Source organism: Myotis brandtii, unplaced genomic scaffold (genome assembly GCF_000412655.1).
Source record: "Myotis brandtii unplaced genomic scaffold, ASM41265v1 scaffold186, whole genome shotgun sequence".
NCBI classification, from domain to species: domain Eukaryota; kingdom Metazoa; phylum Chordata; class Mammalia; order Chiroptera; family Vespertilionidae; genus Myotis; species Myotis brandtii.
Genome location: NW_005356905.1, coordinates 2,872,002 through 2,896,824, shown reverse-complemented (window position 1 = coordinate 2,896,824; position 24,823 = coordinate 2,872,002). Strand labels below are relative to the sequence as shown.

The following is a 24,823-nucleotide window of genomic DNA, read 5'->3' as shown; positions in this document are numbered from 1 at the left end:
CATTTTCTTGGTGGTAAAGTGAGGATGACAGTATCGACCTCATAAGGTAGGGAAAGCGAAAGCGCATGTCAATTGCTAGGGTTGGCTCCCAACACAGTGATCCTGCGATAGCAGTTGGTGTCACTGTTGTTGGAGACACTTTCAAGAATGGAGACAGAAAGACCAACATGATCTGGCCCAACTGGGTGCAGCAAACTGTCACACAAAAGCAGGTGGGGACATACCATAGTAGATGTCCCAAAAAGGAAGGCTGTCTACTACATTCCCCATCTCCATCCCAATTCCAGAATGTAAGTTTATATCCCCAGCCATTAGTTGTGGGAAAAAAAAAGAATAAAAAGGGGATTCCCACTCCCTAAAGTATTTATTTATACCAGGTACTGAGCAAGCTGCTTGGAGAAATGAGCAGACCATGTTCTTGCCTCAAAGAGCTCCCAGTTGTGAAGGCAAGACAGATAAGAGAGCCATAGTTTGTAAAAGGTGACCCACGAGGTCCACAGAGGATGCTGGGGAAGGAATGAAGACGCACCTAACCCAGCCCGGGGAGCCTGTGGTACTGTGTGACAGGGAAGGCTTCCGAAAGGACACCCTTAAACTGGGTTTTATAGGACAAGTAATTGCTATCCACTAGACAGTGGGAACGGCATTTGCAAAGGCATGATATCAGCCATTGCCGGTGTGGCTCAGTTGGTTGAGCATCGTCCTATGCACCGAGAGGTCACCGGTTCAATTCCGGGTTGAGAGCTTGATCCCCAGTAAAAGGTGTGTGGAAGGCAGCTGATCGATGTTTCTCTCTCTCTCTCTCTCTCTCTCTCTCTCTCTCTTTCTCTCTCTCTTTCTCTCTCTCCCCCTTCTTCTCTCTCTAGAATCAATAAAAACATATTTAAAACAAAGAAAAAAAGCATGAGGTATCAGAAACACGGTTCATTTGGGGAGAGGTTAGTAGTCTAGCATGGCTGGAGGGAAGCGGGATACGGCAAGCAGGAGTCCAAAGATGTTGTTAGCCTTTAAACGAGCAAAGGGCTTTTTTGGCCCTTTTGGAATCCTTGACCATAAAGAAGGGCGAATTCAGTGGCTGTTTTATTTTGCTGGGCAATATTACAAAGTCCAGTCTCAGCTACTTCAGCGGCAGCCTCTGTGGGGGTCTACTAATTGCAGGTAACTAAACCTCTGATGCCCCAGGGGCTATCCAAGCAAGGCCCCTGTCCACCCAGCGAGACAGCAGACAGGGCTTGGAGGCGTTCACAAGCTCACCCGCTCTCTTGATCCTCTTTCTTTCCTTCAGTTGGTAAGGCTTGTGATCATGAGACAAGGGGATGGCATTCCCGTCCTTGTCACATAGGACCCCCCGGGAGTCACCCACGTTGGCCACCGTGAGGTCTTTATCTGACAGCAGAGCAATCAAGCAAGTGGTACCTGAAAAGCAGAAGAGAGAGGCAATGTAGGAGGTCAGCAATGCATGGAGGTGCGGCTGCTTCATGTGGTGACTGGATCCTTCAGTCATTAAACCGCTCCTGCTGGGGGAGAATTCTACTCCAGCCCGGGAATGACAGCTATTCAAGTCAACAACACTGATCAAATCTGACAGTCAATTTTCTTAACCAAGTTACCGTGTCACTGAAACAGGCGAGCATAACATTATCATTTTCCCAAGTCATTTTGTCTCCGCTACTCTTAATTTAAACACATACCACATTTAAAAGGATTAGGAGAGAATAACAATCAGTTTGAAGCTTCAGACAATTGATACATATTTTCTGCTTCTCGCCAGTGCCCAGTTTCTGTGAAGATCCATTTGGGGGGGGGGGGGGGGGGGGGGGGGGTGCTCCTCGGCTGGACAGCCTGGAAGAGCCAGTAATTGACAGATGCCAGCAGCCAGATCCTATGAAGCCATCGGGAGCCATGAGGGAGCTGCCTATACAAATTTGCCTGCACAGCCTGACAGCAAAGACTAGTGGTCAGAAACAGGGTGTGGTGGGGGCAGACCATAAAGGTAGAAGCAGAAAAACCTACCGTGATGGCAGAAATGGGGCCTCGGTAGACAGGAGGGAGGGTTTGGCGGGGGTGTAGGGGGGGACGTGACAAGATTGAAGACCTGCTTGCCTGGAGCCCACACAAGACACAAAAAGACACGTTCTCTTCAAACCCTTCTTGGAATGGGAATGGATTAAACCAAATAGAGTTGGACAGTCTGGTCTAATTGGAGCTGCCCTCATTACCTGCCCGATGCCTTGTCCAACTCCTCTCGTCCTCCTCCCTCCCTTTTGACAATGTCACCGAGTATGCAAATACATGTTGGAATGCACAAACCTTTAAGTGCTTGCTTCAAACTGATAATGCCTTTGCTTGTTAAAATTATTCATCAATTAGTCTTCATTAATATTTAACCTCCTCATTAAGAAAGTCATATTCCATAACAGAATGTAAACTGCATCTAAATAGCTCTTTAGTCTTCATGGAACAACACAAAAGACTGAATTCTTAAATAGACATAAAGAATAAATACATGTTGCTATCAAGAGCAGGGAGAATAATTAGCATATTCAGTTCTTATAGCTCTACTAGAGGCCTGGTGCATGAAATTTGTGTACGGGGGGTGGGGGGTGTCCCTCAGCCCAGCCTGTACCATCCCCTTGGGGGATGTCCAACTGCCGGTCATCCCTCTCACAATCCGGGACTGCTGGCTCCTACCCGCTCGCCTGCCTGCCTGATTGCCCCTAACCGCTTCTGCCTGCCAGCCTGATCGCCCCCAACTGCCCTCCCCTGCTGGCCTGATTACCCCCAACTGCCCTCCCCTACTGGCCTATTCACCCCTAACTGCCCTCCCCTGTCGGCCTGATCACCCATAACTACCCTCCCCTGCTGGCCATCTTGTGGTGGCCATCTTGTGACGACGTCGCGTGACACCACTTAGGCTTTTATTATATAGGGTTTGTAATTCCATTCTTAAGCCCATTTAACCTCAAACTACCCTGATCAGACATGGAAACACATGTTGGTCAATTCAGGATTTCTGATATGGAAATCCTTGTGAAATGAAAAAAGACTAATCTTAGGGATTATCAAAGCCAATTGCAAATATTTTACCTTAAAAAAAAACCTGTAAGAATGAAAATGTAAACACAGGAACTATTCACACAGTTACAATTCGTTATGCTCAGCTTTTGATAGTAGTTGCATTTTGGTCTTCTAAACCATTCTCACCTTGTCTGCAAGCATCTGATTGGGTTGACTTGTCTAACACAATCAGAGCATAACTTCTCCTCTAAGGCACATTGCCAGAGTTTGAAAGATGAAATAGAAACATTGTGTTACTGAATATTACATGACTTGGGGGCATTCCATCACCATAACTCTTGGAGCTGTCTTTCTAGAAGGCCCTCTTCCCTTCTTACTCCGCGTTCTGTGAGAGAGTACGTTCCTGACCTTCTCTTCCATTGCCATCGAAGTCTGTGTTGCTGCCTGAATGACACTCCTGAGGTCCAAATTCACTGCCTGGTAGGTGCTTCCACTTGCCTTGACTACAGAGGATCCAAGGAAAGGCTCTGGGGTCTCCACGAGAGGGAAGCAGAAGCATCCACCGGCTGAGCTCTGAGCCCCCTCCCCGTCCCCATTCCAGCCACAGCAGCTCTCCATCCATCATCAGCTGTGTTGAGCTGCCATGTAGGATTTTTGTTGTTGTTTTTTTTTTAAAGAGGGGAGAGGTCATTTTTATAGCCAGGGGAAGAAGAATGGAAATTTAATTGCATATGTGATTAGGAACCACTGAAGGGTTTTAAGCAGGACAGTGATATAGTGAGATTTGTGTTTTAAAGATCAGTTCAATGGCACTGTAAAAGGTAAACTGGAAGCAGGGAGAACAGGTCAAGTTAATGAGGATCTGAATGACATAGTACACATAGAAATAGAGGGCAGGAGACAGGTTATTTAACACCAGAAAGGGTAGGTCATAGAGAATGAAGGAAATAAAGGAGAGGAGGAAAGTCTAGGATAATGTCCTGGGTGTTCCATGGACAAGGACTTACGGGGGTGTCTGCTTGGGGCTTCTGGGAAAGGCTTTCTCTCTCACTGGAAGGGACTCAATGCTGAAAATGATTCACTTCTTTGGCCTACTGTTGGCTCATGTGTTTCTCCACCATCTTGCAACTTTGAGGGGACATGGCTCAGTTCAAGGCACTGTGCTGAGGAAAGAGCAGAAGTAAAGAGCCCTAGTTCCTGAGACGAAATGAAACTGCTGAGCCAGTGTGGACTCGCCTATTCTTGTTCTGTGAGACACGAAATGGCTTTACTACTTCAGGCTTTTAAGTTGGGTGTTTCTGTTCCTTGTAGTACCTGATTCAGGGGCTTATTGTCCAAGGTGGGCTTATCAATGAGGGATTTAGAGTGTGGCTGTTCAGATTTACTCACGCGTTGGATATACTTAAGATTCATGGCCTGCCCATTCCTTTGTCAAGAGCACAATCCCATTGTTTCTATGGGTAAATAAGAGCAACCTCATGACGCAGCTTTCCGGAAGGTTCTGCCTATACTAACAATAGAATCTGAGCTATGGCCAAAATGGCTGCGTCCCCGATGTGAAATCAGAGTTGCAGGCAGGGTTCAGGATCACTGAAATGTCACTATTTCCTTCTGTGGAAACCTGCCTGAATCCTGGCTGCAGGCCCTAGAATGTTCTAAAGCAAACCAGGACACTTTACTGTAAGCAATTCCTTGTTTGGGCTTTGTAATCTTAGCAGGATTAGAAGAGACAGTTTACAATCTAATCTTACTTCACAGGACAAACTACCTTGTGCTGAGAACATATTAAGACCTTGGGTCACCAAGACCTAAGTACCAGGAGGGCAAACTTTCTTCGTGAGCTTCCACACAGAGAAAGCAGCGATGGGGCACATATATACATGCGAGGAAGCTTAGGTGAGTCTCCAGACTGGGCATGGTCAGAAGCCACCCCCCCCAAAATGGCTCTTTTTGGGTCTTCCTCTATAACTCGAGCTGCCTCAACTTCCCCTCATCACATTCTGGAGGGCAGAGTGGCAGGAATAACCATTTGTGAGAAAAAGGTCGATTACAAATTAGAATCGTCATTTCTTCCATGTGATTTCTGCGTAAACACAAATATCAACCATTGATTTTGACACTGGCTGAACATGAGGCAGTCAATTTGATGACAAATACTATTATTTTAAACCCTAGTGTTATGTAGTTTAATTCTAGATTTAGCTATGCTTGGGCTCTTCTTCGGCACACATATAACTAACAAAATGACTAGAAGAAATAAGAAACAGTGTGTGAATGCCAGAAAGGTCTTTTCACAAATGAGGTATGCTACCCTAACTATTAAAAAAAAATCCAATTTATTTAAAGGGGGAGGTCATAATTCATCTGTAGAATCCGATGGAGTACTCATTTAATTTTCTCACTTCACCAGAGTTAAAATATAGATGTGTCATCAGATGCTCTTGAACACCATTTTGAAATTGAAATGTTCTTCAACTTCACATTTCAGCTGCTACAATAATCATGTTTACTTCACACTTGAGTGTGGCCTGGGAACACCCTTCTAACCCTTCCTTTTCAGTTAAGAAGGAACATGAGAGAGAGTCGTTCCCTATTAAACTGATCACATGCATTGGGGAGTCTTGAAAACCACAGTAGGCCCTCTTGGTGCAGGAGCCTTTATCTCTACTCCCTGGGCATCCTGAGAACAAGCAAGCAGACAAGCTTCTGTGATGCTCATTAACATACTTCTCATAACTACTGCAGACATTTAGTTCAGATGAGAGCATGCTAACTGAAATTAATTTATAATTACATAATCGCATCCTGGATTCTAGGTCTAGTATCTCTTAATGGCAAATAAAATTAATTTCATGGTTCTCTGATTCTTCCTATACAAGCCAAAGAAGCACGGACTATATTTTTTTTTCATGTCTTCGTGTTATTTGCTGATTCTTCGGTGAGATAGCTCATTTTTCTTCAGGTTTCCAGCAAATTACAGGTAGTGTCTCTGTCTCTTTATAAATCTATGGGAGTGGGGTCTAATAAAACTTTGGAAATTGAGTTTTCTTAAAAGAGTTGTTTTCTTTTTCATTAAAGGCCAAGAGAAGAAAGGCCAAGAGAGGAAGGAGAAGAAGGCTGAAAATGAAAGGTACAGCCTGATTCATCTGGTGCTTAACAGAGAATTATACTTTCTTTCTCTTGGCATAGAATCAACCCTCATCCGTATGGTTTCAATGAAAAACAAACCTGGCCTTTGAGGTTATTAAGTTTATTTAAATGACCACAAGCTATAAACCTATTGCATATACACACATGTGCTGGAGGGTGACAGTTGGAGATATTAATGAAGTTACTGCCCCACTGCGTGTGCATGGCCCTCCTTTATTCAGTCTGAGGCACCAATCGTCCCAGGGAAGACTAGGATTGCTCTGGCTGAAGTGCAAACAGAAAGAGTCATGTTTAGCTTTTGAATGTCAAGGTGACTGTGGAAATTCACAAAGATACAGTATTCTCAAGATAAAAATCTTTTTTAGTCCAGGTTCTGGTCTAAACCACAGGCATATGAAGATGGAGTAAAGAGTGAGTTTTCCTGCCCCCTGAGTCCTCTCTTCTGGCTCCCCGTGACCACTAAGACTGGCCAGGCAGGAGGGTGGTGAGCGGTGGTGGTGGTTGGCAGAGAGGGGAAGATGGGAGAGAAAGAGGAAAACAAGAGGATGCCCTTGATGTGTGGATCTCCAAGAATTATGTGGAGTTCGAAGCCCAGAAGACCTAAACCTTGCTTTCTAGAACATACCCCAAGAAATCAAACTTTTGCCCCAGTATGGAGAGGCAATGGTTGAAGGAGAAGCTCACTTAGTCTAGTGTGAATCAGGAGCTGCTGGGCTTCCCCTGAGGGAGGAATGGCAACTCTCACGAGCTTCAGAGCTGGAATGTGGGCCATCCAACCACATGTCCTGAAGACCCTGGGACATCCCAGCAGGTGCCAGAACAGTAACAAATCCCAATACTTAGATCGCCCCTGGGGAAAAGAGGGATGGAAACATGAACTCACTTTGTATTTACACATAAAAACCTGAGAAAAATCAGGAAATTATGAAATATACCTGGAAATGAATAGAGTAAGATTTTAGTATCAGTTAATACAAACTCAAAGCTACGTTATATTCAGTTCTACAGAGATAAATTGTTAGATTTCTACACGTTTATTTTGTAGTTGTATAAAGTATGTAGATGGAGAGATATCACATGTCTATTGCATATTACAAATCTTAAATTTTACCTGACCTAGCAATTATGAAACTTAATTTTAAAAATGCTATAGCAGGTATCAACAATGTTTGCTAACCAAGGCTGAGCTGCCTGTGAATCGGGCCATTGGCAGGTTCTGTAATTATATAAATTATTTCCAGAGGATCTTTTCCATACAAACAGAACACAATCATTTCTATCCCCCATTTAAAGGACTAAAATAAAGGTTGAACAATGATGTGTATCTAGGGTAAATAGATAAAGTCAAATCAGATTTGGGCCAACTTGATCCAATTATTATTAACTAGCTTACTTTGACATCAGTGGGACTACAAACTGACTTGAAATCTACCCCTCCTAGAAGGCTGCTTACCCCAAAATCTGATTAGATCCTGACTTTACTTCCATCTGGCCCATCTGAACACAGAAAAAGTGAGATCCCATCAGCACATCAACAATGGAGAAAATACGACCATGTTATTCTCTCCAACCTCTAATTAGAAGATTGACTGTGTGTGTGCATAAGTGCATGTGCATCTGTGTGTACAAAATCATTTTATGTTCTTTGTTCCCTCATTCAATGCCTACTGCATGCAAATTACTAGGCTGGGTACTGGAACAATCCAGATGAGCAGAGGATAGTCCTTAACCCCAAAGGATTTACTACCTAATGGCAAGATGAAACCAGACACTTAGGATCTAGCGTGGTAAATCCTATGACAGTGCGTTGAGAGCTTGGCTGTGTGGATGGGAATGTACACAGAGGGGCTCAGTCGGGGGAGCTAACAGGAGGAGTAGAGAACTGAAGGGAGGCTGGCTGGAAGGCAGTGAGACCTTAACTCCCTCTTGAAGACACAAGAGGGTAAGAAATTCACATAGCCTACTGGTTCCCAGCACAAAGAAAGGGGGAAAAAAGAATCTGTAGAATAAAAATGAGTGCAAAAGCAGTTTCTTAAAAGGGATTTTAAAATATATATTTCACTTTTAAAACAAAGAACAGAACAAACACTTGCTTATACTCTTTGACTCAATAATGCCAATTCTTGAATTTTATCCTAAGGAAATAATCAGAGATGACAACAGAACTTCATGTACAAGGACTGACCTCACAGAATTATTTAAAACAGCAAGACAATAGAAATAATGAAAATGAGTAGACATATATGCATTATGAAATATCCAAATAATAAAGCATTTTATGAGCATCAAATATAGTGCTTCTGAAGAATATATATTGTCATGGGAAAGTGCTGATAAGTGAAAAATGAAATAAAACTATACATAAAATTTCTTTACAAGTATATTACATTAGTATTTTTACATGGGAAAAACTGTCTATAAAATATTACTGCAATTTCATTTACTTTAATAAATACATATGTATAGGAAACATTAGAAACAAAGAGAATATTGGTTATTAAAGTTGCTGGTTTGCAACAGAACCAGAACTTAGGCTGCATGTCAGCTGCTCAGTCTAGTCCTCTAGGCACCTCCCCAGGACTGGGGCATATTCCAGGCTGCTAGCTTGAGCTTCCGTTGAATAAAAGTTAAAGGTTCATATTTTCCAAGTGTGAAAAGAAAGCAGTTATAGGCCCAAGAGTTTAATTGGCCCTTAAGGCATGAACTGCATGAGCACAACTGATAAAGGAGCTGGCCAGGCCAATTAAAAATGAGGAGATTCTATAAGGAAATAGGGAACACTGTGCTTTAAGTAGGTCTAAATCCTCTCTTGACCCCCAACTGTTTAACATATGAACTGCAGGAGACATCTTTTGAGCTAAAAAACAACACTTCAAGGGGCACAACCTTCATTTATCTAGAGCTCCTTTCAGGATCCCTGGAAAAGTTGTCCCTCTGGTTAAGAGCTGAGAAGTAAAGTTTCTCACAGCCCCTCCCTGTGGATCCACCCGAAGTCCAACAGGCTTCTGCAGGTAGCTTTTTCACTTGTCACCAGGCTATTTTCTAGGCAAACATAATGAAATCAACCTCTGACTTGACTAGAAAACGAGGTTTTTAAACATTAAACATGATGCATGTAATTAAATTTTGTTTAGGGCAGCACCAGGGGAATGTTTCTCTCTACCTACTCTACTTCTTCAAGTTCCTACAAAAGCAAGAAGTTTGTAGGAGCTTTGTTTGTAGAGCTGGTCCTGGCCCTCAGGCCGTGTAGAACTGCTAGGTGTGGATGGGAGCACACCTCACCACGTGGCTTCCCCTGTTGGTCTGGCCTCATCCCGCCCTTCAAGGAGCTATCAACCCCAGGGTGGCATCTTCCCTGACTTGCTGGGCTTCTGCCATTCTGGCTGCAACAAGATTCTGTCTGAGTCTATAAATGATGCTTCCATAGCCTTTGAACTCATCTGCTAGCTAGCCTGGAGGCTCAAGTTATTCATTCATTTAACACGATTTTAACAAACACTTTTCTGCTATGCCAGGCATTCCGATAGAATCTGGGTGAGAGAGAAGCCTGACAGTGGTATGAAATGGAGGAGATTCCTTTCAACAGGAGTTACCCGAACAAAGTTGGTAAGGAGGAATTTCTGGCTTGCATTTGAGTGGTGTGTATGTGTATGTGTAAAGATTCTTTTAAAATGATAACTAGGACAACTGATTTAACATGAGTGCAAGTGTATGTCAAATCTCAATATGGACATTACTGATATCAAAAGCTCTTAAAAACATTCCTGAGTTGCAAATATGAATATAAACCCACAGGCTATTTAAGAAAATTGAATTTATTAAGAAAACATAAAAAAGAAGCAAATTCCCATCCTGACTTTAAAATATCCACAAATTATCCATATAGAATTTTCTGTGATTACTTAATTAATAAAAGGCTTTGACCATGTACTATAGTACCCAATTTCAGCGCTGTCGATAGTAAATTATGGTACTTGATTTTTCTCTTCTGTTTCAGTGCACATGTTTAACCTTATAGAGAGGGAACATGTTGCTCTTGATAGCTTGCAAATTGAAATTGAAGCTAATGTGCAATAGGAAATTCCCAGCCTTAAGGATCTTAAATTAAGAACACATGTTATAATAGTATCCTGCTTAGATGGCTGAATGACAACCAGCTGAGGAGTTTTAAAAAAGGAAGGGAGATGTGTCTTAGCAGTACTTAAGAATTAAATCCTTAAGGATATAATTTATAAAACTATGTATTGTACTTTAAAATTTTTGATTTAAAAATGCTGACCTGGCACTCCTTGAAAGAAATATCTTAATGAAAAGATGAAAGTAAAGGATTATTCAGAGATGAAAGAATATATTTCACTAAACACCAAGCAACTGGCCAGCTAATAATTTTTAGAGTATGCTCATCAACTTCGGAAAATTCTTGTGGCCTTAAAGAGGGAACACAAAAGAAATAACCCATTTTAGACTCAAATCTGGTAAATTTCTACCCCGTTTCCAAACAGAGTATACATTGCCTAAGATCCAGGACCACCTTTCTGGAAGTCGACTTTTAAAGATCCAAAGGCTTGCACTTTGACATGTGGATTATTTTGAGCTGAAGACAAGTCCCAAAAGACTCAGGAAGAGTCCTCTCCTCTCCTCTCCCCTCCCCTCTCCTCTCTTCCCCTCTCCTCTCCTCTCTCCTCATTTCTCCTTTCCTTCCCTTCCCTTCCCTTCCCTCTTCCCTCTTCCCTTCCCTTCCCTTCCCTTCCCTTCCCTTCCCTCTTCCTTTCCTCTTTCCTTTCCTTTTTTACTTTCCCTTTAAATCAAGAGAGAATTTAGATACAGGGCCTAGTCCAGGAAGAGAGCTAACACTACAAATAACTACAAAGAGTTTAGGGTAAGTGTAGTAAGTTTCAGGGAGTCCTCTCTGGATGCCCCTCTGTGTCCCATTGTCTCTGGGTGGCATAGCAAACATTTGTTTACCAAACATTTGCTCTTCCCTTCTTGTAAATTGTCTTCCTTCCCTCTGAAGTCCGGGGACCCGAACATCCTTTTGCTTAGCTCGGGATGGCATATAAGCCTCAATTACCTGACTGTCTTTGAACCTCTCATGTCTATGTGAGGCTCCTACATGTACAAAAGTAAATTTGGTTTTCTCCTGTTAATTTGTTTTATATCAGTTTAATTAGGAGATCAGCCAAAAGAACCTAGAAGGGTAGAGGGAAAAATTTTCCTCCCCTACAGTACTCATGCATGAAGCATGACATGATTTTATTTAATTGGGAAACAAACCAATCATTCTGACATGAGTTTTAGCCTGTACTTCTTCCATTCGTGTCATTTTAATCTTGCATGTCCTATTCATTTTATTTATTCCTTCAGCATGTATTACTATACCAACAACAAAGAGAAGGTGTAAGCATTTTGCCTTTAAATAATGAGACACAAGCCCTCAGCACTTCTGAAAATAGTCAAAACCACTTCCTGGAGACTTAATGGTTACTTCTCTCAAAATTAAAGGGGCCCTGTACCACATAAACCACAACACTACATGTTTTACACCAGGTTTGAAAGCTTCCTCAATTGTCTACCACTTCCTTTTGCTTGGGTTACTTACCTATTCAATAAGCAGACCCAAGCTCAAGCAAAACTGTGAGATGGCTCAATTTTGTCTCAAAGGATCACATACTCTATCTCCTTCCCAGGGGTTGGTGTGGGGCCCTGGGCCCATCTCCTAGACCAGTGATGGCGAACCTTTTGAGCTCGGCGTGTCAGCATTTTGAAAAACCCTAACTTAACTCTGGTGCCATGTCACATATAGAAATTTTTTGATATTTGCAACCATAGTAAAACAAATACTTATATTTTTGATATTTATTTTATATATTTAAATGCCATTTAACAAAGAAAAATCAACCAAAAAAATGAGTTCACGTGTCACCTCTGACACGTGTGTCATAGGCTCGCCATCACTGTCCTAGACCCAATACTCCAAGGCTTTTCTGTCTTCTGAGGCACTCTACTTGTGTCTGTCCTTCACAAGCAATGCTCCAAGCCTCCACAATATCCCACTTCTACCCCTTCCCTCTCCACCCCTACCCTTGGTTTAAGGATCCTAGGTGTTTGGTGAACAATGAATAATAGCAACTAGGTCAACTAACACAAGGTCAGGGCTCTGCAATGAACGCAGGTGAGGGTAGCATCTCTCTTTGAAATACTGGACTACTCAACCCTAACAGGATAAAATGAAGATAATTCCACGGCTGCCACTTATAGGGAAAGCAACTGGCTCCACTTTAACCATTTGGTTAAACCTACTGATACTATGACAAGGATGTTCTTTAAAATTTGGCCTTTTGTGTTCAAGCCCTAAAATAAAGTGGGCTGGGGGAATGGGAAGAGAGAGAGAGACAAAAAATGAAAAAGGTCAGCTCTGTTAGACTTCGCTTTCTCTTTCTTAACTTTTTCCCCAGGCAGAGGAAGATGCTACTGATGGACTCTTGTTGCCTGTTTCACACTCCATGGCCCCTACAGAAAAGCTGTTTGGGATTCAACAGCACCATCAGCAGGTGAGCTAGCCCAGCTGAACCCTCATCACAGGTTGCTGCTGTTGCTGCTTCAGGATGCAGAATACACGGCTGCCATCCACAAAAGCAAGGGAGAGCTGTTCTGCCAGAGAAGGTGATGGAAAGAATATGAGCTTTAGATTAGACAATCTAGCTTCGTAGTGTAGCTAAATGCCCTCAGGCAAATGATCTAAGCTTTAGTGGTTTCAGCAATCTCTAGCAAGGCCTAAGAAATTATCTGGCACACAGTCATTGTTCAATGGTTGCTTGTTCCCTGTGGTTTTCTTTCCAGGTCATTACAAGAACACCATAACCCCTACCATTAGCTTTCACCTGTGATATCTTCCTGTACTTTCTGCCGTAACTGCACCTGACCTCTCGCCTGCTCAGACAGATAAAGGACATCTGATCCTCCCTTGATACTTCTCTTCTAACCTTCCTGAATTTAATCTTCTAACCTTCCTGAATTTCTGGGGGGAATGGACCTTAGTGGTCATCTAGTCTATGGTGGAAGCTTATAAAGATAATGAAATAAAACGAAGGAATCATTTTGGGTCCCCATTTCAGGAGGGAGGGTGGGCAACAGTCTTCAGGGTCAAGCCTACTTGCCTAAGGTTTCTTTCTCCTTTTGTTCTCTTACTTAGAAGTCTTCTCTGACATCCCATTTCTTTTTTTTTAAAATATATTTTTATTCATTTCAGAGAGGAAGGGAGAGGGAGAGATAGAAATACCAATGATGAATCATGGATTGGCTGCCTCCTGCATGCCACCTGGGGATTGAGCCTGCACCCGGGCATGTGCCCTGACAGAGATTTGAACCATGACTTCCTGGTTCATAGGTTGACGCTCAACCAATAAGCAACACAAGCTGGGCTATATGTGAATTTTTGATGGCACAGGGGGTTGGTGCCTCCTAACCCCATGTTATTGAAAGGTCAACTGTATATAAAAACAAGTACGGATACTTCAAATTACTCTGGCATCCCCTGAGACTCTGAATAATTCTTGCTAAGAAGCATAAGTCAGACATCCACACTTGTTCCTTTAGAAGAAGTAATCATTGTAAACTAGAAGCTAAGCACAGCTGGGAGTCAGTGATGAGTTTCCTCCCATTATCTCATCCTTCCTGTGGTTGCTTACATTGACTGGATGGTCCCTCTTAACCTGGATGTACCTCTTGTACAGACACTGCCTCTCTCCCTCTCTCTATTCTAGCCTCTAAGTGTAGAGTAGAGCATGGCCACATTTATTCAATTTAAGTCAAATGGAAGAGAATGCAGAGGATTGCTACATCAGAAACAGTGTCTATAATTAAAACTTGGATAGTGAAATGGAATGAAAGGCTTGACATAAGTGCACTTTCATGTGAAATCTTATGGAGCACAGTCAGGAAAGCCAGTTGCGCAATAGCAGAATGTTTTTGGGCGCCTCTTCATCTTCTGAATGTTCACCCTACAGAGGCATCAAGCAATTTGTTTCTGAACATTGATAAAAGAAAAGCAATGAAAACCAGTCCTTAGCCAAAGGCCGAGATTAAGCTCTCTTCTATAGTTGTTATATATATACTTATAGTTTATTTTGTGTGTGTTTTCATGTTTGTTTGTTTTGTTTTTGGTAAGAAATGCCACCTATAAGCAATTGGACATAGGTTTTGGATTTAGAAGAATAAAAGACCTGTTTGAGTTTGAATAATTTTGTACTTGCTTTTCCTCAACCTGTGACCCAGGGATTTTGATAGGACCCTATTTTTATTTGAAAATCTAAGTACTGTAAACAAATTCCTTTTGATGGCAACAACTTATTTTCATCATATTCAACTAATTTGCCCCCGGTTCAAAGTGTCCAGGGACGCTGCAGCTATCTAGGTAACCTAGCTGTTCTAAGAGCAGATTATCAACATCCTGTTTAACTTGGCCATTTTTAGATACAAGATGTGGTGCCAGCACAAACTGCTCTAATTATAAAACCCCGTAAACGTCAGCCTCAGAAACAGCAGCAGGCTTTAGTACTCCTCCCACTTCTAATGTTTCAGAATGGTGTTTCTGAAATCATATTCCATTGACTATTAGGGTAAACAAACTCCACACTTTGAAAAATAAAACCAGAAAGACATCATCGATGTCCTGGCTGGAACTTACAGGGAAATGCAGGCCTAAACACCAAATCAGCTTCCTCCACTAGCACAAATCAGTTTAAAAGAACCTCATCATTTTGAACAGCAATTTAGTGCCTTAAACAGAAATCAACCTCGACTAAAACAAAAAATGTTATTTATATAGGATCCTAATGAGTGTATGAGAGAATGGAGAGAGTGGGTGTGTACAGTGAAAGGAAGAGATTCCAGAATAATTACTACCTTCTCTCCCCCACTTTTTAGCAGCTTGTTCAAGAGCAGAATAATTACCATGTGGTAATTTGTCTCCACTATTAAATAGTGAGCTCCTTAAAGGAAAAGGTTATTTTCTTTATCTCTGCAAGCATGGGGCATAGCACAGCTCCTGCTTAAGAAATGCTTGTGAAAGGAAGGAAGAAAGGGAAAGAAGAAAGGAGGGGAGGAATATGGGAAGGAAGGAAGGAAGGAAGGAAGGAAGGGAGGAAGGAAGGAAGGAAGGAAGGAAGGAAGGAAGGAAGGAAGGATGGAAGGAAGGAAGTTTGACTTTCTTACCTAGTAACCTGTGTTATAGCTTTGGCAGCCTTTTCCGGGCACATGAGGAGGGCATTTCTCGGATAAAAGGGGAAAGAGGACTGGCTGGAGTACAGGCCTTAAACTGTGGCAATCTTCTTTCCTTTTCATGATGAAAGAGGATATCAATTCTGGCTTGTTCCTAGAAACCGACAACTCTATGAAAATGTGAAGGAAAGAAAGAAGGGGCCAACACGGGTTGGCAGCCCCGGCTGTTCAGCAGTGAGGTATAATAATAGATGTGTGTTCATGTCCTATTGCCCTGTAACAACTTACTGCAAATTCAGCAGCTTAAAACAGCACACATTTATTATCGCACAATTTCTCTGGGTCCCGGGAGTCTGGGTTCAGCTTTACTGGGTCTTTACTCAAAGTCTCCCAAGGATGTAATCAAGGTGTCAGCAGAGCTGTGGTTCTTAGATGGAACCTGGTATCCTTTTCCAAGCTCATCCAGGTCTCTGGCAGAATCCAGTTCCTTGAAGATGCAGGACAGACTTACTTTCTTGCTGACTGTTGGCGGGGAGTCCCTCTTGGCTGCTGAAGTGGCCCTCAGTTCCTAGCCACATGGCAGCTTCAAAGCCAGCAGGAGTAGGAGCCTACATACTGTAATGTCATTACAGATGACCGGGCCATCACAGGAACCAGTAGCCTAGCACATTCTTGGTTCCGTGCACTCACCCCCCACCCCCCACCCCACCAAGCACTCAATGAGAGGGGTTTACACAGGGTGTGTATACTAGGGGGCTAGGTACTTGGGAGTCATCTTAGAGTGCTGACTACACAGGAGGTTTTGGTGAGTGCCAAAGGAGGGCTGACTCAGTCATCACTTCAATAGGAAAGGTATAGATTTTTCCCTGTGTTTCTTCCAGATTTTTATTTAATACTCGCCCCCAAATGCCCTCCCCTGCATGTTGGTTCCCCCCAACTGCCCTCCCCTGCAGGCCTGATCGCCCCCAAATGCCCTCCCCTGCATGTTGGTTCCCCCCAACTGCCCTCCCCTGCAGGCCTGATCGCCCCCAAATGCCCTCCCCTGCATGTTGGTTCCCCCCAACTGCCCTCCCCTGCAGGCCTGATCGCCCCCAAATGCCCTCCCCTGCATGTTGGTTCCCCCCAACTGCCCTCCCCTGCAGGCCTGATCGCCCCCAAATGCCCTCCCCTGCATGTTGGTTCCCCCCAACTGCCCTCCCCTGCAGGCCTGATCGCCCCCAAATGCCCTCCCCTGCATGTTGGTTCCCCCCAACTGCCCTCCCCTGCAGGCCTGATCGCCCCCAAATGCCCTCCCCTGCATGTTGGTTCCCCCCAACTGCCCTCCCCTGCAGGCCTGATCGCCCCCAAATGCCCTCCCCTGCATGTTGGTTCCCCCCAACTGCCCTCCCCTGCAGGCCTGATCGCCCCCAAATGCCCTCCCCTGCATGTTGGTTCCCCCCAACTGCCCTCCCCTGCAGGCCTGATCGCCCCCAAATGCCCTCCCTTTCAGTCCTGGTCCCTCCCAACTGGCCTCCCCTGCTGGCCTGATCACCCACAACTGCCCTTCCCTGCTGGCCATCTTTGACCACATGGGGGCAGCCATCTTGTGTGTTGGAGTGATGGTCAATTTGCATATTACCTCTTTATTATATAGGATAAGTTATTAAAAGAGGGTTTCTCTGATTGGGGGTCAGGAACCCACAAACTTATTTATAAAAGAACTCCAGATAAATAAGAAATTAGAGTGATGGGATTCCAGGCAGTTACCTACAGGTTGTGGAGCATAAAATTCTTCTCTCCATACCAACAAAAGAAAATCTTTAAAAAAAAAACACTATGAAGGATACTCAGATCTAACAAAAACATCAATTAAGCACCACAATAATAAAAGGAAACCTAAATGACATGCAAACCAGTGCAATGTGAGGGTTACAACTAAGGTTGCATGCCAGGATGACTAGGAAGTCTTCAGTATGCCCTTCTCTGACCTCATCCTGCTCCCGTCCACCCTGAAGTAGGTGGTTATCATTTCCTTGGTTTTTTTTTAAAGTTTAATTATGAATGAATGGTTCTCTAAGCAATATATTTTTTAGTTTTGTCAAGTTTTAACTTTACAAAAACAGAATCATTCTCTGTGTATTTTTTTTCAATTTGCTTTTTTTCATCTAATATTCTTGAGATTTATCCATGTTGACATATGTAGCTGTAATTCGTTCATTTTCTCTGACAAATAGTACTCTACTCTTTGTTTATCCATTTTCCTGGTGATAAATGTTTTTGTTTTCTATTTTTTCTAATTATAAGCAAATGCTTACAAATATTTTTGTACAAGGTTTCACATTTCTTATTTTTTCTTTTTTAAAAAATATATTTTTATTTTTTAATTCAGAGGAAAGGAGAGGGAGAGAGAGATAGAAACATCAATGATGAGAGAGAATCATTGATTGGCTGCCTCCTGCACACTCCCTACTGGGGATCGAGCCCACAACCCGGGCATGTGCACTGATTGGAAATCGAACCATGACCTCCTGGTTCATAGGTCGACACTCAACCACTGAACCACACAGGCCAAGCTACACATTTCTTTACAATGTACACCTAGGGATGGATCTGCTGGGTCATGCATACGTGCAGTTTCAACTTTACTAGATAATGCCAAATTGCTTTCCAAAGTGCAGCAATGCTCAACTGCAGAACTCTTGTTGCTCCACATCCTCAGCAACACTTTATATTGCTGGCTTTCTAATTTCTGTTAATCTGCTGTAGATAAAATGGTGTCTCCTGGTGATTTTAATTTGCATTTACTTGATTAGTAATGAGGTTGAGCATCTTTTTAAGGCTTATTCCTATTTCCTCTTCTCTGAAATGCCTGCTCATATTAAAATCAGGTTCCTCAATCCACATTATCAAAATAGAGCTGTTATTTTAATTGCTACTTAAGTGTCTTCCATGTCTTATTTTTCAATTGCTTATTAACTTTAAGGGGAAAAAAGGGTATTTTCAATGTTCCACTAAGAAATGAGTAATGAACAAATTTGACTACCTAAGAGTTCAGGACTTAAGTACATGCTCAATTATTTTGAAGTACCAGAATATATTAGAGTATAAAATTGAGTTATGAGAAGGCTTATTTTTTTCTAGGCTTACCACAACATTTTACAGTTTGCTTGACTTAAGATTTTAGAGGTTAAGGCCAACTTGCTATATGACATATCATCTTGTGGGCATATATCACACAATAGATGTACTTAGCAAATATAAGCAGAATGACTAATGATATTACAGTGGCGGATAAACAAACCTACTCAAATATATTTGTGAATTTATTCTATACATAAAAGTTCTGCCGCTAAATGGTGGTTTGATTCTATTTTACTTCTGAATGAATTTCTGTTATATTGCAATATTAAAAAACTAGCTTCTGGCCCTGGCGGGTGTGGCTCAGTTGGTTGAGCATTGTCCCATGCACCGAGGGATCACCCAGTCAGGGCACATGCCCGGGTTTCGGGCTCCATCCCCAGTAGGGGGTGTGCAGGATCTCTCTCTCTCTCCCCGTCTCCCTCTCTCCTTCCCCTCTTTCTAAAAATCAATGAAAACATTTTAAAAAATCTTCTTTAAAAACAAAGCTAAACAAAGAAAAACAGCGACTGAACTCACCGAAAAGTATCTTAGAATTTATCTTAGTATGTAGTTAAAACAAGAACCATAATTACCAAAAAGATCTAAATTTGGAATGAGGTTTTGAGCATCATATATAGTGTTATCTAAAATTGAGCATCATATACAGCCCCAGTTGCCTAATGGATAAAGCATTGGCCTCCTAAAATTGAGCATCATATACAGTATTATCTAAAATCAATTGACTAAATTCATTAAATAATCTTATCCTCCACTTTAGTGGTTCCATGGAGTACCAATTCAACTGGAGGTAAATAGGAGTTATTTAGTAAAAAGGTTCGGGCTTTAGTAACTTTGGGAAATACCAAATTATCAAAGTTAAACCACTTAAACTATCGGTCTATATAGAGCAGCGGTTCTCAACCTGTGGGTCGCGACCATCGGAAAACACATATAGCATATCAGATATTTACATTACGATTCATAACAGTAGCAAAATTACAGTTATGAAGTAGCAACGAAAATAATTTTATGGTTGGGGGTCACCACAACATGAGGAACTATATTAAAGGGTCGCGGCATTAGGAAGGTTGAGAACCACTGATATAGAGCTTTTAAGGTACTGTCAAATGGTAGACCCCAACAGGGGCTATGGTATGCAATGTGTCCCAAACATTTTTTCCCTGGAGTATCTGGGTCCCAAGGAACACACATTGGAAAATATGCAGCTCTGCTTTGATTATCTTGTCATCAGCTTCTTATAGTAATAAGATCCTGTGTTTTCTTAACATTTTTTTCTATTAAGTTTTAGTTTTTTAAGAAATAATCATTCTTGTATTTAAATTTTATATCAGGTTTATAGTAATTAGACAGTGTGCAGTAAATATTTAATTACAAAAAAAATTTCACAATACTAAATCTCTACAAAATTCCTCTTCAAAGAGATATGATTCAAGTTCATTAAAATGCTAATTAAATCTAATCCTAAACTAATTAATGTTCTTTGCCATCAATTATAGTTTGACATTTTACTTAATATGGTATCTTAAATCAAAGTTTATGAAAAGCCTAAAGCAATACGATTGGAATTTCATTAATAGAAATATCTATGCTACCTTTCATGCTAATAGAACAAAGAGAGGAGATATAAAAACCAGTTGATGTTATTACTATTGAATAAACAAAATACATTTGGAGATTTCTACTTGAAAAATTCTTGTTTAGAGCGAATTTGTGTGTAAAATGAAAAGCGCACTTTTAAAAATTGACTCGCCATGGTCTTTTATGTGTAAATGCAAATCCCGCATTTGTGATCTTCCATGGAACACTCTTCTCTAAAGAGCTAGCCTTCCCTGGTGAACTGCTGCTGAGAAGGGGGTTGCCAGCACGTAATGTACGAGGAGGAGAACACATGTGCACACAGTCTGAATGCAAATTTAATTCGGTTCATAATCTGCTCAGTTTCTTTGGAGACTGATAGCTGACTTAAATAACGCCAGGCTATATGCCCCACTAATTCGTACACAGACAGGCTGGCACCTTTGTACCAAGGACAGAATGGGACACAGAAGAGGATATAAATGAGCTAATTACCCTCTCCTTGAGCACTGAAATGTTTTCAACCACCCACAACGATTCTGAGTTTAGTACAATTGTAACCCAACAGGCATAATGGGCACTTACTTCTGAGGCGGACATCTACTTAAGAAGATGGAACCCAGTGGACCTTCAATAAAACACCCAAATGGAGGCAGTTCCTTACGCGATGTGATAGAAACTTGAAGGTCTTTGGAGAACAGGAAAATTGGTGAAGAAAGGAAAGTGCTGCTGAAGAGCCAATCTGCATAATCAGCTGAGTCAAGATGCTCAGACTCCATAATTGAGCTAAAAGGAAAAGTGTAACACTGCTCTGTATCTAATCTCCCTCAAACTCCTTAAAGTTCCGACAATCTGCTGTGTATTGTATTCTGTGACCTTACCTTTCCTCTTTAATTTTCACTATGGAATTGATTCAAAAATGTTCTTTAAATGAGGGTCATTTGGGAGAGAATTTTACCATGTTCCTCGCGGTAACAGAAGACATACCCTCAACTCCCTCTTTCTAAGGAGTCACATGCAAAAATGAAGGCTATGAATTACTTCTACTCACAGTTCTTTAAAAATAATGACAGATTCCAGAAATCTATTCTTTTCTAGCTAGAAAAAACAATGGAAATAATTCAAACTGGCTATTTCAACATCTGGCAAGACCAGCAGATCTGGCAAACAAAAAGAAAGAAAAAGTGACTTGTATTTGGTTCAGACAACATTCCAATTATCATGTTCAAAGAAATGAAAATAGCATCTTCTTCTCTCATACCCAATCCTTGAGCATGTGCTGTTCCCTTAAAAGCCCACTCACTGATTAACCTCTCTGAAAGTTTCCAACTCTTGAACATACTGTAATCAGGGCCCACTCTTAATAAAACGGAGAGTTAGTAAGACTGCTCTTGACAAGCTTACTAGCCCCCCTAACCTGGTGTCCTATCACTGTGACCTCCACGCTTAACCTTTTATGTATCTCTCCCTCCAATCAAAACTGGCTTGTACTATGCCTTACTTTTGATAGGGCCCTGACAAAATAATAGTTTCCTGTAAAAATCAGTTCCTCATCTGTCTCCTAAGCCCAATGTAGAGCCGCCCCTGTAAGCACCTGAAACCCAAATTAACATCTCTCCCCACCTCTCTCCCTCCAACCTGTTCCTTCTTCAGGGTTCTATAACTTGGTTAGGGCATCACCATCCAGCCATTTGCCTCATTTAGAAATCTGAGAGACCATCTATCACACTGCAGTAGAACTGTTTGCACAGCTGTTTAATCCATTAGGCTGATAGCTCCTTAGGGGAATATGATGGGTCTCTCCCCGAATGTGGATGGAGACCATAGTGAAATGCAATTAACTATCTGAGACAATATTTGTGTTTTTCTTTTATGAGCTGCTGAGAATACCCCCCAGCCAAAGGAACTGCAGTGTTGGGAAAGCTTGCATAATTGGTTATCCACTTTGCATGAAACCTTGATAAATGAGTATAAATAGCTAATTCCAAAGTTTCTGCAGAGGCCAAGTGTCCCATGTCATATAGCCACACCTCTTGGTGGCCTGGCTAACCATGAAGGAATACTCAGCCCACTTCTCTCCTTTCCACAAGATTCCCCAAATACTGGGAATTCTGGGCACTTCTCAAGTGGGGATATATTTTCACAAGGACATGCAATTAGACAGCAAACAGTGGAGTCAGACTGGCTGTAGGTAACACAATACCCATCAGTCCTAATTAATACACATGGAACTCGAGTTCTATGCAGGGCTGTCTTTAGCTTGGAGGTGGTCTGCACACACACACAGCAGGTCTAATTAGCCAGTCCAAACAGCAGCTAGCTTAGTAAACTGATTCCTCCTGAAGAACTAAAACAAACCTACAAGAGAACTGCCAAATCCAGTTGGACAAAGAGACTCAGAGCTAAAATATTTCCTCTGACATAAAACAGAAGGGCCCAGACCTGGCTCGGCAACATGACAAAAGAAAGCCTTTGCCTGGAGACGGATCCCAGGTGCTAGGAGCACTTAATCAGTGAATGCAGCCAAAGGATGTAAATAATGACCAGTTTAGAGATGGTGTTTGCATCTTCTGATCGACTTAGCGCCAGCATTAGGAGAACACATCTGCTGGAAATCCCCTTTAGGTTTCCAGATCACATTTGACAAATTGGTTTTACTACAACTGTATTATCTCCAGCCCGGGCAGTGAGGTTTTATGAAGAATTTGTGCATAACAGTGGCACCACTATATTTCAGACTACTGCTAATTTCACTGGTACCCTTTAAATAATCACTTCGCTTTCCAGCCAGTCTGGAAGCACTGAAGTGAAAGAAGGATCACCAGCATTATTTTAAAAAATAAGACAGGGTCTGCAATGGGATTCTAGGTTCAAGCTGTCAAAACCTGGGAAGTAAAACCCAATATAGTGCATGATTATTAATTAAAAATAAAATATGTCCAAATAAAAACATATTATGATGCTTTTGGTATGTAGTGTGTGTGTGTGTGTGTGTGTGTGTGTGTGTGTGTGTGTTGGGGAGGGGTGTAGTTAGATAATTCATTAACAGTCGTCTCCCCTATGCACCCTCCCTTTGCTTCTCTCCCTACCAACTGCCCTCCACACACTTCTAGACCTACTGCTCCATGGTTTACAGCTGTGGCCTTTCCTCAGGTAGTAGCTCTCTTCTTTGCCTTCTCCTTTTACATGGAAGCGGGGTTGCTGGCACACAGCACCAGGGAAACTCAGGCATACTCCTCTTGCTCCATAAATGGCAGAATCCATTGCTTAGAAGTAATACAATATAATCCCCCCCAAAACATCCCACACCAAAAGATGAAGGCAAGGACAGACATTTAAAGAATTAATGCTGACACTACTTTCTTCTACTGCTAAAAACCTGACCTGAAAAAAGAAAGTAATATTGGCTTTATGAGACAATAGCTCAATTCCTTCTTCCCTAAATTAGAGAATAGAAACATAAAAACAACATGGATATTTTACATTTCAGGGTTAATGATAAAAACAATTACTTCTGTTAAGTGACAGGGTGATTTTGATTATCTTCTGCAATATACTTTTAGGAAAAGATACATTCTGACCAGCATTGCTTCCTGTGTTTAATGGGTAGGGTGTAGCAAGCCAAATATTTGCTTTGAAAGTACAAACGATTTCAACTGGAGGACATATAGTTTGCACCTGTTTTTTTGTGTGTGTTCTTTAAGCTTTTTGAACGAATAGAAAAGGACAGTCTATATATAGCCTTTTTATCTCACCGCCTTTTCTGACTCAGACTAATTTGTGGCCAAAGGCAGGGAGGGAGGTGGAAGAACAGTGAAATCAATAGGTTCCTACACTGCATTTTAAGAGGCTGCAGAAAGGCTGCCTTGACTGCAGAGGGTAGAGATGAATGAGAAGAGAGGTTGGGTCACAAATCTAGTCAGACTGGGATTTCAAAACATTATTTTCATTGAGCGGATGTAGAAAGTGGGTTTGTATCCTATTTGAAAAAACAAATATTGCATCTCTAAATGGTATGGGTAATAGGTGGTCACGTTATTTTTTAAAACTTCTGAATATATTTACTTAACTTTCCATATAAAAAGAAAAAAGAAAAGAAAAGAAATCACCTATGTGGAAAACACTGTGGGAAGCTATCCAGTACACTGGTCTCACTAGTCAAGCATAATCCAAGACCAACACCACCACACTGGCAACTGAGAAAACCCCGTAGACACATGTACCAGCATTGACTAATGAAAGAGTCAGTTGCAAAGGGCTGTTTTCTGAGATGCAATCTCCCACCTCACTCACCCGCTGCTCTTCAGCCTCTGCAGCTTCTTCCTCATTTCCCCCACCTTGAAGTGGGGCACCCCAGGGCTCAGTCCACAGAACTCTCCCTCAATTACGCTTACTCCCTACCTGGTCTCATCCCGGCCATGGCTTTAAATATCACCTGTTAATAACTTCCAAACTTTTATTTCCAGCCCTGATCTTTGCACTGAGCCTCAGACTCATAGTTGACTGCATACATTTCACGCTACTTTAAAAGTAGCTTTCATATCTAATTCACTTTATAGTTCTCACAGAAACTAGTATTACACAGAAAGCTCAATAAATATTTATTGGGTGAATAAATACATAAATTAGAAAAATGCTTGAAATGTAGATGCCTTGGGAGGGTTCATATTAAATTCACATTAAGTTATGAATGGCTGATAAAAAGATCCTTTTCCAATCCTAAATTCTAATAGGAGGGAGA

At 41.8% G+C, this 24,823-nt stretch overlaps 1 protein-coding gene and 1 long non-coding RNA gene across 2 annotated transcripts in view; one reads left to right on the top strand and one right to left on the bottom strand.

Annotated features, from left to right (window-relative positions):
• The window catches only part of PPM1L (protein phosphatase, Mg2+/Mn2+ dependent, 1L), a 241,047-nt gene that overhangs the window by 7,008 nt on the left and 209,216 nt on the right, over positions 1-24,823 (bottom strand). The window contains exon 3 of the mRNA XM_005864127.2: positions 1,255-1,416. Within this exon, the coding sequence (XP_005864189.1) occupies positions 1,255-1,416 (162 nt within the window). The remainder of the gene's footprint in view (positions 1-1,254; positions 1,417-24,823) is intronic.
• On the top strand, positions 9,709-21,065 carry LOC106725750. Its single transcript, XR_001361690.1, has 3 exons — positions 9,709-9,774; positions 12,624-12,719; positions 20,651-21,065. It is a non-coding gene; the product is annotated as an uncharacterized LOC106725750 (long non-coding RNA).